This window comes from Dendropsophus ebraccatus, chromosome 2 (assembly GCF_027789765.1).
Source record: "Dendropsophus ebraccatus isolate aDenEbr1 chromosome 2, aDenEbr1.pat, whole genome shotgun sequence".
Classification (NCBI taxonomy): domain Eukaryota; kingdom Metazoa; phylum Chordata; class Amphibia; order Anura; family Hylidae; genus Dendropsophus; species Dendropsophus ebraccatus.
In genome coordinates this window covers 120,243,132-120,260,184 of record NC_091455.1, presented here as the reverse complement: position 1 = coordinate 120,260,184, position 17,053 = coordinate 120,243,132, and the positions used below count along the sequence as shown (strand labels likewise).

At 44.1% G+C, this 17,053-nt stretch overlaps 1 protein-coding gene across 1 annotated transcript in view; it reads right to left on the bottom strand.

Annotated features, from left to right (window-relative positions):
• Nucleotides 1–16,467, bottom strand: part of LOC138783474 (polypeptide N-acetylgalactosaminyltransferase 12-like) — a 42,053-nt gene extending 25,586 nt beyond the window's left edge. Inside the window, exon 1 of the mRNA XM_069958202.1 lies at nt 15,323–16,467. Coding sequence (XP_069814303.1) covers nt 15,323–15,738 — 416 coding nt within the window. The 5' untranslated portion in view covers nt 15,739–16,467. The remainder of the gene's footprint in view (nt 1–15,322) is intronic.
• Nucleotides 16,468–17,053: the final 586 nt, after the last annotated feature.

The following is a 17,053-nucleotide window of genomic DNA, read 5'->3' as shown; positions in this document are numbered from 1 at the left end:
GGGTCCTGTGGTGGTGGAGGTGTTGGATAGGCCCCTTGTAGCCCCCTTAGGGCTTGGCAGAGAGAGTCAACCACTTGCGTAAGGAGAGCAGGGATCGCTGGTGAATTAGCCGGGATAGACTGTTGGGCAGCTTGTATAGCGGAAACTGGTGGAACCATAGTGGGCACTGGAGGTGGGGGTATAGGTCCCACCGGATCCGGGCAATCTGAACCTGGAGTACAGCCGGCACAGGGATTGTCAATGCCAACCACCCTCAGAGCCAGAGTCTTGAAGTCCAGGAAAGGCATTGTAGGGTTTTGGGCAGCTAGCATACGCAGTTGGCTCTGGATGAGTCTAGAGTCCACCCCCTCTATGAAGCGGTCAGTGATCATACTCTCCACAGCCGAGGGGTCTATGGTATCAACCTGTCTCAGGGCCCGGTAGGCAGATTGGAGTGCTAGTGCATAGTCTCTGAGGGTCTCACCTGGCCTTTGTCGTCGGTCATAAAACTTAAGGCGGACCTCCGTGGGTGACTGTACCTCAAATTCTTTACTCAGCCGGGTCAGGATCTGTTGTACATTAGCTTTCTCCGTAGCTGGCCATGACCGCACCTCCTCGGCAGCGGGACCCTCAAGTTGTCCTAGCAGCAACTGCACCTGCTGAGTGGGAGAGAGTGAGACAAGTTCAAGGGTGCGGGAAATTTTTTCCTTGAAATCAGCCAACGTGTGGGGTTCTCCTTTATAACTGGGAAGATTGTTGGGCCCAATGAAGAATGGGACCGCTGCGGTAGCCATAGCAACGGGAGCCGCGGGAAGCCTTCTTCGGGCCGTCGGCGAACTGCCGGACCCGTCAGAGTCACTGTGATGGCCGGTGGACATGACGAGGGGTTCTGGTGTAAGGCGCCTGGAAGAAAGTAGGGGCGAGGAGAGCTTGCGGGAACAGCAGGCACCGATAGGCAGGGTGTCCGGGACCGGAGAGGAATAGGGCGGAAGTCAGCATCAACACTTCCGGCGGTCCGGGCACAATCTCCTTCCCTCCTGCAACAGAGGCTTGGATACTGCAGGGCCGGTGCGGAGCGCGCGCGCGCGCGAAGACAGTGCGTCACCGGCTGACTTGACCCCTTAGCAGGCCGCAGCGCGGCAATAGCAAAGTCTCTGGGGGGATTAGCAGTACAGTTCTGGGGACACTGACAGTTGGCACAACACAGTCTATCCTGTTCGTGACGCCAAAAATGCGATGCCCTGGCCCCTGGGGGCCACTTCCGCAGTGCTGGTGTTATGAGCGGGCAATGACCGGGGCAGCTGCAGGGGTTATACTTGTCACGGTATAGGCCTGAGGGCAGCACAGCTGTAGGGCCGGTCTGAGGAATCTGCGGGTGATGATGAGCATGCGATTCTTCGCTGCACTTAGTCAGGGCACCAGTTAGTGGACACCAATGCCAGGGTTCAGTAACAGCGGTTTTATTATAGAAAAGGTAACTAGTAGCAACAGTTCTGTCCGGATGCAACCGGGTATATAGCAGGCTTTGACAAATAAAGCAGGAGTGGTGCTGCATAGGCTGTGAGAATACGTGCCGGATGATGGGAGTAGGAGTATGAGAGAAATAGCGGTGCTGGGTGGATTAGCTTGAGAATAATACTTGCTGTGAATCCTTATAGCGATGAGGAGAGATAACGGAATGACACCCAGATGAGAGAGAAGAATCCGGTCACTTGAGCAGGCAGATACAGCCGAAGACTTGAATACAGCAGCAGAATCAGTCACTCTTCTTATGGTGAAAAGGCTGCAGAGCAGAAGCCCAACTCCTCTGAGGCAGGAGAGGGACGACACACATCCTCCTTGCTTGGAAGCAGGGGGAAGACTAACTTGTTAGGAGGAAGTGGGAGGTCACATGGTTGCTCCTGGCCAGAACTAGTCGGCCATTGGAGGAACCATGGTTACAGGTCACGTGATCAACAGCCTTGCATACAACTGTACACTGTTATAATACACAGGAATACATGAGAATACACATGAAAATGCACAATACCAGAGAATACTAGGGGAAAACCAGCAGCAGTTGCAGTGCAAACACTTACCAGAACAGGCATTGACACAGAAATAGAAATGACCATAATAGGAGTAGTAGTCTGCATGTTCTGGGACACTGCATACAGACTACAGCAGCCTCTGGATCATTGCTCTTATTCAACTACAATTCAGTCAACATCACTGGAGAGTTGAAATTCACATTCTATGTATTTTTTTAAGACACAATAGGGACAGTCAATATATAGTAATGCTTATACACCAGCAGCTAACATTTATCACCTATTTACTGGTTTGCTTAGAATATTCAATTGATGCTGTGCTGCACTCATTGGTTTCTATGATACCCACAGAGACATAAGAGCACCAGTGGGGGTCCCACACATGGGTGAGATGGCCCATGGATACAGCCCCCAAACCACTATGTTATTAGAACTACTTTATTCCACATGGTTTAAATTATTAACAACAGCAAACCATTATTATCTTAGTGACTGAATGTTGAACTGGTGAATCCTACCTTTCACACATCTTTCTATAAACTTCATGATTGTTATACACATGCAACTATTTTTAATAGAAATTTCTGCAACTGACCTATTTATTTGAATATGACTTAAAGGAATCCACATGCTTGTTGCCACCCACACTATTCAGAAGAAGGGAATTGATTTTCACTCATTTCTAGAACAAATTTACCATGCGTAAGTAGGAATATACTATCAAGCTAACAAAAGGGATTAACATACTGTACATTACAATTCAGTAACCATAAATACAAAGAAAAAGTTAATATTTCAGACATGGTAATTTCTAGATTTGTCACAATTCCTATTAGTAAGCAGTCTTCATCATGTACTTTAGCTGTGCAATAGCTTGTTACTAATTGCACAGGATTCCCCTGCAAACAGATTATGAGGGAAATCCTGTCCCACATCCCAGAGTAAGGAGGTTTATTGCAGCAAAGTAGATTGTTGAAAGTCCTTCCACTCAAGAACAATTAAGAGATTGGCATGTAGAGAAGTATGTCAAATAAGACAAACAAGGGCAGGGTTTCTCCACATCCAGACTTACGTGGAACAACAGGTGCTGCATATCAGTGACTATTTTGAGGCGGTAACTAGCATATAGTTGGAGAACAAGTAACCAAGGTGTGTGGGAATCAATTGCTATGTTTTCAATGCACTACTAAATCTTGATGCTTGATGTAATTAAAAATAAAAAAGGCCACTATATTAGGAAGAAAATATCTATTTGTACTTCAAGAAAATAGCTTAATATTAATTATGGAATATACATGTTCAGTAATGAGGTATATCTCTAATATTAGTATTGAGTTGTTCAGCATGAAACTCTTCTGCATGCTTCCGAAACAGAATCTTGGAGCAGGACTTCCAGCCAATCACTGCCCACAGTGGTGTCCAGTCTGATTTTTTTTTGTAGGGATACAAGAACAACCCTTTAAATGGCACTCTAGACACATGGTAAGAAGTAATGAGACTAAACCAAAACATTTTCAGCACTTTAAGGCTGTGTAGGTTTTATGATAACAGCTGTTATAAAATAACATTATTATTTGCTGGGAAGTGACAGCCGTCCAAGAAAGACAGCCATAATTTTTACCTAATGGGAAGATAACCCAAGGATGGAAAACAAATTATCTTTCCTTACTCTCCTTACTTTCCTTTACTCTTGTGGAAACATTGTCCAGACAAAATATTATGCCACTAAAGTAATCACATGTACATCTTTAGGTTACAAACCCACTTGCCGGATCTGCAGCGAGTCTCCTTGCTGCGTTTTTGCAGCGAGACTCGCTGCAGATCCTGGCCCTATACTTTCAATAGCAGAGAAACTCGCAGCAGGGATGTACATCCCTGCTGCGATTTTGTCTGCAGCCCGCCCCATTAACCCCCCGGCCGCCGGACATTATACATTACCGGGTCCCCGTTTCTGCTTGCTTCGGGGCTCCCGGTGTCTTCACGGCCCGCCCGGCCAATCATTCCGTGCGGCGGGGCAGCGCACTGATTGGCTGGGCGGAACGTGCCGGGAGCCGCCGAAGCAAGCAGGAGCGGGGACCTGGTAATGTATATCCTGCCCGCCCCCCTGCAGCCCCGATCGCCCCGCAGCCCCCGGCCGCATGATCGCCCCAGCCCCGCAGCCCCCGGCCGCACGATCGCCTGCAGCCCCCCAGCCCTCGGCCGCACGATCGCCCGCAGCTCCGCAGCCCCCGGCCGCATGATCGCCCGCAGCCCCCGGCTGCACGATCGCCCGCAGCCCCCGGCTGCACGATCGCCCGCTGGGGGCGATCGTGCGGCCGGGGGCTGCGATGCTGGGGGCGATCGTGAGGTCGGGGGCGATCGTGTGGCCAGGGGCTGCGGCCGATGGTGCTGTCGGGGGCTGCGGGGCTGGGGGCGATATACATTACCTGATCCCGGCTCCTGCTTGCTTCAGCGGCTCCTGCTTGCTTCAGCGGCTCACTGATTGGCCGGGCGGGCCGTGAAGACACCGGGAGCCCCGAAGCAAGCAGGAACGGGGACCCGGTAATGTATAATGTCCGGCGGCCGGGGGGTTAATGGGGCGGGCTGCAGACAAAATCGCAGCAGGGATGTACATCCCTGCTGCGAGTTTCTCTGCTATTGAAAGTATAGGGCCAGGATCTGCAGCGAGTCTCGCTGCAAAAACGCAGCAAGGAGACTCGCTGCAGATCCGGCAAGTGGGTTTGTAACCTAAAGAGTTTTTAGAACATGCAGAATCTTCAACAGTAGCCAACAAAATAGACTTTAGCCAGGGGTGTAATTAGAAATGGCTGAACCCCCCCCCCCCCACCACCCCACACACACACACACACACACACACACACCCGACTGACCATTAAGCCGCCAAGTGTAGTCATAACTGCAAGTGCTTGTCGGGAGTGTTTACAGTTAAAAGGGACATTTGCAGAACCTGGGAGGACTGCTCAGCCACTGGTTGCTACAAATGATGACATCTCAGGGGGCCCAGTGTATTGCAGGAGTGGGCCACGGGCCCCCTGATGCAGCAGGCCACGTAGCAGCTATGCCCCTGATTTTAATACATAATTTAGTAAAGTGAAAGGATTCATAAAGTAAAGTTTAAAATATGTATCTCAAATCAGGCTCCAGTACAACCATAAAAAGCATATTGAATAGGATCTGACATAAGCAACAGAAAACTTGGTGATAGGCAACCAGAGTAAAAGATGTCAAATCACTTGTCAAGACACAGGGAAGGGCCCACTGTGAGCCATTCCTGACTGTGATACAGTTATAGCAACTAACATATTTACCTATTGACGGATATTAGATCATGGGTGTCAAACTTATGGCCCTCTGGCTGTTGCAAAACTACAATTACCATCATGCCTATGCAGTGTCCCAGAACAGAGGATTTCTTCTTATTTGTATGTTTCCTAATTATTCCTGTTCTGGAAAAGTGGTCCCAGTACAAACTGTTTTTATGAAGTCACCCCCTCAGTATTCAGGTCTAATATTTCATTTATTTCCTTATGGACATTCATTTTGCCTGTATTTTAATGGTGTGATGATGCAATGGGCTTGGTGTCACGTGACTATTCCTCGGCTGCCATAGTAACCCCAATAGCAGTCGAGCTTTGGCTGGGGATGCTATGTCATTTCCTGTCTACCTCGGTCTTCTCTCTACCCTCAAGAGAGAAGGTTGTGTTGTTCTCTCCTCCACCTTCAGGAGGGAGAACGTGCTCTGCTGCTTCCAAGCAAGGCCGCAGCTCAGGGTGATTCGCTCCCCTGTTCTAGAGACAGTACTCTGGTCCAGTCGGGACCTTCCTCACTCTCAAGATTCTCCAAGATTCTCATCGTCAGCAAAGATCTGGGTGTCGTTCTTCAGTCATTACTCTTCTCATTATCTATTCTCATCAACAGCAAGTATTCAATTCAATCCATTCCGCCCAGTATCATTTCTCCGGCACTACTACTCCCATCATTCAGTCTCCTTACTTCAAGTAACGCTACCATCACAGCCTATTGCAGCATCACCCATTACTCAGTTATACTCAAGTTATATTTAAGTCTGCCTCAATCCTGGTTGCATCCAGAGAGACTGTTGCTATTGGTTACCACTGTTACAATAAACGCACAACTACCGTTGTTTCTGAACCCTGGCATTAGTCTAGTTATTGGTGCCTTGACTAGGGACAACGGGGAATTGCCCGGGCCCCACATGGCCAGGTTCCCGTGGGTTAGTCAGCTCCCCTCGTGCCAATACCGTGACCTAATATCTGGCAACTGGTTACCTGAGTCCTACCCAGTACTACCACCTACTAATACCCTCAGCGGGAGGCCCCAGCGCACCTGGACAACAAAGCTTTAGCTCTCTAGGCATGATGGGAAATGTAGCTTTGCAACAGCTGTAGGGCTGCAGTTTGACACCTGTGCATTAGACAGTTGTCCTTAGAGCACATTTGTTTGGAAGCAGAGACTGTAAGGCATGGGTCTCCAAACTGCGGCCCTCCAGCTATTGCAAAACTACATTTCCCATCATGCCTAGACAGCCAAATCCAAAGCTTTAATTGTCCAGGCATGATGGGAGTTGTAGTTTCGCAACAGCTGGAGGGCCGCAGTTTGGTGACTCATGCTGTAAGGGATTCAATGAATACAAATAATGGAAAGAAATTGGAATGAAGGGCAGACATTTTAATTCGTAGCTCATTGGTCAATTACTAATGGAAATATGGGGGATTAAAATGACATATCACCCATTCCTTAATGCCATTACTTTTAGTCCACACTTTGGGTTCTATAAAAAGCTATACATTTTGTTTTCTAAATATGCCACTATCTATTATATTGTAGAACAACATAAATTATAAAATTATCAGCTTCTCTGTAACATCAGAAAGAATTGTTTCCCTAAGGGTAGCTTCACACGTACCGACTCGCAGCGTTACGAACGACCGCTGCGTGTATGTAATTCTGCCGGCCGCTTAACCCCTTCTGTTGCTGCCCAGCTCCCGCTCTGTATACATTACCTCTCCTCGCTGCACGGGGTCCCGGCGTACTGCTCTCCCGCCCGGCCAATCAGTGGCTGCGGCAGGGCAACACACTGATTGGCCGGGCGGGAGAGCAGTATGCCGGGACCCCGTGCAGCGAGGACAGGTTATGTATACAGAGCGGGAGCCAGGCGGCAACAGAAAGGGTTAAGCGGCCGGCAGAATTGCATACACGCAGCGGTCGTTCAGACCGCTGCGTGTATGTAGTGAAAGTGATCTGCCAGGACGTAGCCGACTGGGAGCGTTATTAACGCTGCGAGTCGGTAGGTGTTAGGGAGAGCTGTTGTGCCCACACTACACAGTGAACAGGGCTAGAAGCAATGCATGGTTCATTGTTTAGTAGTGGTGCCAGGTCACTGTAGTTTAGCTTCCATTCACATTAATGGGAGCTGAGCTGCAGGAATGTGGTGCCACCACTACACAATGAACAGTGCACGGCTTCTGGCCCCATAGTGTGGGTGTTGCGGCCCTTCCAATAAGCCGATCAGCAGAGGTGTGCCAAAGCCTATCCTGAGATTAGGCCATCAATCATTTTAGCATGGAAAACCACTTTAACTTGAGGACAATTGTAAATCACATCATAGGGGTTGTTATACTAAAAATAGTAGCTTAAACCAAGGTGTAACTCTAGACGTTGAGTATACCAGTACTATGTGAAGCATTATACTTCATGGGCCCCGTTACAGACTTTGCACTGGGCCAACAGCTATAAATCCAAAATGGTCTTATTGTTCATACCTGATAATCACCATTCAAACTTTGATTGTTCAGAAAAGCAGGATCCTATTATAATGTTTTTAGAATTATATTCATAAAAAAACACAGGAAAACAATTTGTTGTGTTAATCTTGCCAACGTGGAAACAGGATCTTAGATGAGATTACTCGTACAGGATTGCAGCCTGAATGTTACGTGTCTCAGGCAATATTTACTTTACACGAAGTCCTAGAAGTGCTTTACTGTACTGTTCACTGTTAATAGAAAAGTATTTCAAAGGCTTTTCTTCATACGTGTTTGATGATGGAGATAACAATTGGATTCCAAGTGGAATATATAAGACAGATTTACAAGTGAGATTAAACTCATGGAGGATTATACATATCAGAATTCCACCAAAAAGTTTTTTTCTACATGTGAGGAAGGCGGACTATAATAAGTCCCAGTCATTCTGTATAAAAGTTTGTACTTTAGCAGAATCTATAAAACTTGACAATTTGATAATTTATTGTTAATATGAATAGTGTGAGATCCCATGTCTAACCTGTTCGGCTCCCAGTTATCTCTGCCGCCCTCACCATACACAGGTATGTTCGAGTATTCCTGTGTTCTCTATAGGGAAAGGAGGGGTAAGCCGCAGCCAAAGAACTCTTACTGCGGCTGAAGAGCCTTTGCTGCTTCACCCATTCCACCCAGGTGGTCTTTTGCCAGTATTAGATGGATCCTGCATGCCAAGAGCATAGGCTTATTACATGCCATGGAGAGGCTAAAGTACAGTGTAAGGTCCATCCCGAGCATGAGGCCAGCTTATCATTGGTGGGATGGTTTGCAAATGGTAACCTAGAGCCTCTTTATTTTTATGGAGATTTTTTTAGCAGTTGGGGGCTGCTTTTTAGCGATTTTCATACCTGTTTTACATAGTAACATAGTTAATAAGGTTGAAAGAAGACAAGAGTCCATCAGGTTCAACGTAGGGAAACACTACTGTGTTAATCCAGGGTAAGGCAAAAACCCCTATGAGACAGATGACAATTGCTCCATCACAGGGAGAAACTCCCTCCCGACTCCAATGGCAATTAGAATTAGGTCTGTATCTTGCCATTGCCATGAGCTATTACACTTTTTGTGTTTTAGTGAATTAGAAAAACATAGCTGTTTTCTATCAAAATCAGTGCCACACCTGTCCTTAGGACCTGTACTTATATAGTCCGTATTTGCAGCACATAGAAGTTAATGGGTCTGTTAGAAATCCGGACTGTGTACCATCTGTATGGTTGCCTGTCAACTCTTGGCCAGGCTCCTCCCTGTAGCCATCTTGTACAGTACTTTTTTTTTGTAGATATGCAAACACAGATAACATATGGATGTCATACGAATGCATTGTGAATGGTTTGTATGGTGTACACTAGGCCATGTGACACTATCAGGTCTATCTACCAATACTTTCTATACTGATACTTTTTCTTGCTATCAGATTACAATTTTGTTACTATTTGTTCCACAGATAAAACTAATAATCCCTGTATATTCTGGGGCAGCATTCATTGTATTGTTGTCACAAGGACATTATAGGAAGACTGTAGGGTTAGTGTTTACAGGGTCACCCTTATTAAGGGTGCCTTTACACAGAGAGATTTTTAAAGCCAAAGTCAGGAACAGACTATAAACAGAACAGTTCATAAGGGAAAGGCTGAAATTTCTCCTCTTTTTAAATCCATTTATGGCTTTGGCTTCAATAATCTGTCAGATAAATTTCTCTGTGTAAAGGCACCCCATAGAGGGCACAATGTAGGCACATTACTGGGACAGAGAGAAAACGTGTGTCCCCTATTTTTCTACAGCTGAGAATTGAGATGGCAGTGGATACACACACCTTTTCCCTGACCAGAATGGAATGAACCCTATGCACACCTTTGGGCCCTTTTACACACACAGATATCTGACAATTCTTTTTTATTCCAAAGCCAGGAATAGATATGAAAAAAAAGAGAAATCTCAGTTTCCTTTATGACCTGTCCTCTGTTTATAGTCTGTTGTAGGTTTATAGTCTGTTCCTGGGTTAGGCTTCAATAATCTGTCGGATAATCTGTCAGGTATCTGTGTGTGAGTGTGTAATAGGGAGGGCCCTTACTTATACCTACAATTACCTGTTGGGACTAGTTTGGATGGACCACATATGAGCTACTAGCCTGATTGACAATTCTGTTTTAGAGGTGTTGAATGCCTATCCCTGTTTGTCACACAATGGAAGACTGGCTTCCATTTTATATCTTATTGATCTGTTTACATATACCATGTTTTTGAACCCTTTAACCCTTTGAGGACCAGGCCCAAAATGACCCAGTGGACCGCGCAAATTTTGATCTTAGTGTTTCCGTTTTTCCCTCCTCCCCTTCTAAGAGCTCCAGCACTTTCAGTTTTTTATCTACAGGCCATGTAAGTGCTTGTTTTTTACAGGAATAGTTGTACTTTGTAATGGCGTCTTTCATTTTACCATAACGTATGATGGAACCCCAAATATATTATTTATGAAGATATAAATTGGTGAAATCGCAAAAAAGAATGCAATATGGTAACGTTTGGGGGGTTCCTGTGTCTACGTAATGCACTATATGGTAAAAGCGACATGATACCATTACTCTATAGGTCAGTACGAACACAACCACATGCAGGTTTACGCAGATTCTCTAATGTTATATATTTTTTTTAAATGAAATCCTTTTTTTGGCAATTAATTATAAATAAAATGGGACTATTGTGACGCTTATAACGGTTTTATTTTTTCACCTATGGGGCTGTATGGGGTGTCATTTTTTCCGCCATGATCTCTAGTTTTTATTAATACCATATTTGTGAAGATCGGACGTTTTGATCACTTTTTATTAATTTTTTTATATATATAATGTAACATAAAATCGGTAATCCGCGCACTTTTTTCCCTCTTTTCGTGTACGCCGTTTACCGTTCGCAATGACGCTTGTTATATTTTAATAGATCGGACAATTACGCACGCTACGGTATATTATATGTTTATCTATTTATTTATTTTTATATGTTTTATTTATATAATGGGAAAGGGGGGTGATTTCAACTTTTATTGGGGGAGGGGTTTTGGGGTAGTGTGTTAGTGTTTTTAACTTTTTTTTTTTTACACATTTGAAGTCCCTTTGGGGGACTTTTACATTCACTACTTGGATTTATACACTGATCATTGCTATGCCATAGGCATAGCATAGCATAGCGCTTCATAGCGTGAGAAACACCCAGGGCGTACAGTTACGCCCTAGGTCGTCTGGGGACAGACTTCCATGGCGTAACTATACGCCCTGGGTCGTCTAAGGGTTAAGAACACAGTGGACTTTGACCTTAAGGACCATGCCAATTTTAATCTTTGTGTTTTCTTTTTTTTTTCCTTCTCACCTTAAAAGGGAACACTATTGTTAAATTTTTTTATGTGTTTTATATATTAAAATAGGGAAAAGGGGTGATTTAAATAGTCATTATTAAAAACTTTTAATTTTTGTTTTTACACTTTTTAAGTCCACCTAGGGGACTTCTACATGCAACCGCTAGATTGCATACGCTGGTCAATGCTATGCCATTGCATAGCCTTGATCGGTGTTATCGGCGATTTTCACATAGAGCCTGCCTGTAGTAGACTTTATGTGAAGATCGCCAAGCTGACTGCACAGAGGTAAGTCAGAGGCCTACGGCAGTAAAGAAAATTCATCAGGACCCCCACAGTCACACAGCACAGCTCCTTTCACTGACAGTTTAAAGGGGCATTGAAGGGGTTAGTGGCTGGAAGCCCTTTATTAACAGTTCGGACCCAGCTGCTGATAGCAGCCAGTCCTTACACTCTATAAAGCAAACGCCACTGCTGAGCGTACTTCATAGAGCCTTTGAGGCTTGCATGGTGTACTGGTACTATATGGCTCCTAAAGGGACAGGCTTTAATAAAATACTGGTACATCAAGGGTCCTTAACCCCTTCCCGCACGAGGACGTAACTGTACGCTCTGAACCGCCGCGGTCCCGATCGCCATGCCCGCTAATTAAGTCTTCAGATGCAGCTGTCAAAGTTGACAGCTGCATCTGATGACTTTCTGCAGCTGTTCCCTGGTGGTCTAGTGGGGAGATCGCCCCCCATGACGTTGTCACGGAGGAGCGATCCTCGCTTCTGGTGCCGGCCGGGGTCTGAGCCGTAATGGCGCTGATCCCGGCTCAGCACTCAGCATCTCTTGCTTTTGGCTGCAGTAGCCAAAAGCAATAGAACAATGATCTCATCGATCTATGCTGTATATCCTATACAGCATAGATCTCTATGAGAGATCAGTGTGCATATACTAGAAGTCCCCCAGTGGGGCTTCTAGTAAATGTGTAAAAAAAAGTGTTAAGAAAAAGCCCCCTCCCCTAATAAAAGTCTGAATCACCCCCCTTTTCCCATGTTATAAATAAAAATAAATAAACAAACAAACATGTTTGGTATCGCCGCGTGCGTAATCACCCGAACTATTAATTTATCACATTCTTGATCTCGCACGGTAAACGGCGTAAGCGCAAAAAAAATCCCAAAGTGCAAAATTGTGCATTTCTGGTCACATCAAATCCATAAAAATTGTAATAAAAAGCGATCAAAAAGTTGCATATGTGCAATCAAGCAATCGATAGAAAGTAAACATCATGGCGCAAAAAATGACACCTCAAACAGCCCCATAGATCAAAAGGATAAAAGCGCTATAAGCATGGGTATGGAGCGATTTTAAGGAACGTATGTATATTTGTTAACAATGGTTTGAATTTTTTACAAGCCATCAAATACAATAAAAGTTATACATGTTACATATCGTTTTAATCGTTCCGACTTGAGGAACATATATAACATGTCAGTTTTTCAATAGGACACACAGCGTAAAAACAACCCCCCTCCCAAAAAAAAATAAAAAAAATTAAATTGTCTTGTTTTTTTTTTCAATTTCACAGCGCATATAATTTTTTCTAGTTTCACAGCATATTTTATGCAAAAATTCAGCCTGTCATTGCAAAGTACAATTGACGCAAAAAATAAGGGCTCATGTGGGTCTGTAGGTGTAAAAATGCTACTGCTATGGCCTTTTAAGCACAAGGAGGAAAAAACTAAAATTAGCCCGGTCCAGAAAGGGTTAAGGGGTTAAGGTTACTTATTTTTGTTGGTATATAATTTGGAAGAAGTGCCTGATATTCCTTTTCTTTTGACCATGACTATTCTATTTAGAGTTTAATCCCTTTCAGCACCACCATGTATATTTGTGTTGTGGTGCCAGTAAGGTGGTATAAAAGGGGTCTTGACATGACCCCTTGTTATATCGGGGGGCCAGCGGCTGCTAGCAAAAGTGTGTACAAAAAAAAAAATATATAAATTCATCCCATATTAAAAGTTAAATCACCCTTTTTTTCTATTTTTAAAATAAAAAAATATAAACAAAAAAATAACATATTTGCGATCGGTGCTTGCAGAACCACCCAAACTATCGAATTATCACATTCTTGATCTTGCATGGTAATAGGGCTAAGTGCAAAAAACACCAAAATGTAAAATAGCTTTTAATCACATCCCAGAAAAAAATTTAATAAAAAGTGATCAAAAAGTTGCATGGACGCAAGTGTAGTACCAATACAAACTATAGATCATGACGCATAAAATTACACCTCACACAGCCCCATAGTCATTATAAGGTCAGAATAAAACAATTTTAAACACTTATTTTTTTTATAAATGTTTAGACATGTCAATTCCTTGGGCAGGCGGCGGAATCCGCCTGAGCATGGAACGGAGTCTACGGGACGGGCGAAGAGTCAAGCGGGAGCAAGTAGCGGAAACCGTGGCAAGAATTACTCATAGTGCATATACCCTTACAATGGACAATAATGTGCTGGATCAGGCCAATTTGGCAGATCATCTCTCAATGTAATCAAGAAAACGATCCGCCGATGACAATGATCATAGGCTGATCATGTCTTTAGGTCCTGACCCAAAATCATCGACCGCCGGGCGCACATCGCTACATGTAATAGTGATGCACGCCCAATGAATCTGTAAAGAAAATAATAAAATCATACATTACCTCTCCATGCTCCCCAGTGTTCTCCTTGCTTCTCCATGCTCCCTGAAGCCGCTGGTGCAACTTCAGGGAGGTCTCTGAAGTCACAAGCTGCTCAGTCAATCACTGGCCAGGGAGGGACAACCGTGCCCAGTGATTGGTTAAGTGGCCTGTCACTTCAGAGACTGGCTCCGAAGTTCCACCGGAGGCTGCGGGAAGAAGACAAGAAGACACCGGGGAGCGTGGAGAGGTAACACATACTTTATTATTAGACTTTTAAGGCAAGACCTGCAAGGATATCGCTATTGATCTGCGTGCAGCCCTTGCTTTACAATAATCAAGCCATGTAATAGGCTCAGAAAACTGCTGATCTAGCAGAGAGGCGTATGCTTACTATATTGAACAGGCCATCTAATATGGCCCTCAGTGTCCTAATACTGTTGTCCATAGCATGTAAGAGTCCTTTTACATGTGACAATCATTCGTGCAGCCCAGGAAACCGACAGCACAGATATGTATATATCTTTGATTTCAGTTTAAAGATCACAAGCATGTATACTTACATCTCACTCACTCTTAATCTCTCAAACGACTCCAGAAAGGAAATACTGAGATTTTTCAAATTCATTGCAGGTTTTGGCTTCTAAAATCTGTCAGAATAATCTGCCTATGTAAACGCACCATTAGGCATGCTGATGACAGAAAGGAGACGCCCCATATTTCTCTGAACTTGTGAACTAAATTATAGGTTGAGCTACAACTCATTCTGTCATCAAGGACAATGGAAGTAAATGGAAAGAATCCATTTTGCATAAAATGGATGAAAAAATAGATTGCATAAATGCAGCGTGAACCCAGCCTGATTGTTAAAAAAAAAATCTGACATGAAAAATAGGAAAAAAGTAAACACTCTATATGGCTAGGTTCACACTACGTATGAGACCAGCTGTTCCGTGACCCGGACGGTCTCAGAAAAGATCACCCTGGCCGATACTGCAGTACTGATCTTTATCGCCACTCCGTGCCCGCCCGCATCAGAACTCCCCACTGCACACTATGGAGCGTGTGACTGGAGCCGCTCGCTCCACAGTGTGCATGGACAGGGTTTTCTGTGGCCGCTATTCACCGAATAGTGGCCGCAGAAAAATGACAAGTCAGTTTTCTACGGCGTCACTAGGAAACCCGGCCAGAGTGTATACTATGTGTATACACTCCGGCCGGGATCCCTTCAGCCTGCAGCACTACGTAAGCTCCGTGGAAATCACGGCCGTTGAAACAATGGCAGTGATTTCCACGGGACTCACATAGTGTGAACATACCCTAAATGTAGAAAACTAGAAATAAAAGACCAAAATGTTCAAATTGACCAAACAGTCCATATACAACTACCTCACTGCGAAATTATTATTGGCATGTAAATAGGGTTCGCTAGGACTTCACCACCAACATTTTGAAGGGTAATCTAGACTTACATTGGGTTCCATCTCTCTTCTAGACGGCGATGTAGTGAGATCTTGTCACTGAGGTAGATGTTTATCTGATGTTTGTTGATACTTTCCTCTTCCAGCTTCTTTTCTTCTCCTTGAAGATTCAGTCTCACTGCACGGCCAAACTCCCCCAAAGCATGTAGGTCCAATGGAGGTTTTTCATACACTGGCCTCTTCAGCTGCTCATAGTCTAGTTCCTTTTGTTCAAAATGTACTTCCCTATCTACATGATGCTCCTCAACTTTCAGACCCTCTGAATTTTGCATATTACTGTTTTCTGCATCTTTACTGAACAATAGAAAACCAAAGAACAATACACAGGCAACAGCAGCCAGTAGACAAAGACTCCTCCTTCTTCTTAGCGGTTGCCAAGCAGTTGCCAATCGTCTCCTCTTATTCATTATTTAATTCCAAGTCACTGACTGATCTAGCAGGAATATATGCTGATATCTCAAGGAAGTATAAGAATATCTATAAATGCCAACTACTCCCTACCTTTTTTTTTTTTTTTTTTTTACGTTTAAGTTATAACAATAGTTCAGTGCATTTCCATGTCATACCCTGCTAAAGTACACATAAAGCCAATACCATCAGACCTTATATAGTGTTTGATAAATGCGGTAACATGTAAAAGATAATACAAATAAGTCTAACTTAACCCACTACTAACCAGGTCTCAGACCTTTGCTAGAACAATTCAGGGACGTTTCTAAATAGCAGCTAGTATGACACTGCATCAGCCAATGCCATGTAATCACTAAAGTACAATCAAGGCGCCAATTAAAATAACCACGTAAATGTGGCTGCATGGATATTGCAAAGTCAAACTTTTCTAAGCAGTCTCATCCACCTTTTCTGTCCACTCCATAGACACATATGAAAGCCACATCAAGTTACAACCTATAAGTACCCGACAAGCAGCTGAACTAAGGAACAGACATGGATCAGATAGAAGAGTTGTACTTGGCACGTCTCTGCAGGGCTCTCCAGCACAGTGACAGGCAGGGTCCTCCCAGTCCTCTTGTTGTGGGCTCCCAGTCCCAGGCGTAACTCTCCAGTCCAGGATAGTAGAGCTGCCAGTGATTATCACACTTCCCTCCCTCCCACTCTGAGGCAGCACCTCTCCACGTCTTCCTCTTCCTTCTGTCACCTTACTCTTCTCCTCCAGGCCACACCCCCATCCTGCCTTTCCCGCCCCCAGAAGACTTTTTCCTCTGCTCTCCTGAACTTCTGCATTCAACTTCTTGGTACAGGCAACAAGTGATGACGCCATTTATGCCTGAGCTACGCACGTCATAATGCTGTTAAAGTGGCTTGTGTGGTATTTATTATGTTCTATCCTAGTAGGTTCACCTTAATAACTCTGTAGACTGCCCAATACATAATAATACACTGAATTTAGACAATAATCTTAAGTAAAAAACACAAAGCTTTAATAAATGTACCAATGTACTTGTTTAAAATAGGGGAATTTATCATTGTACCTACCCTGCCTTTTTGTGTATCTTTGTGGCGATTTGTCTTTTTTTGTTTCCTTTTATGAAATGCAGCAATTTATAATTGTCTGAGATTGACTTATTTAGATCTAGGCTATTTAGCCACTTATGAAGAATAGGCACCATTTTGAAACTTATATGGCAAAGGCAGACATAGGAAAACAGCATTATAACTGACTTTAAATGCACAAACAATGATAAATTCTTCAATACATTTGAA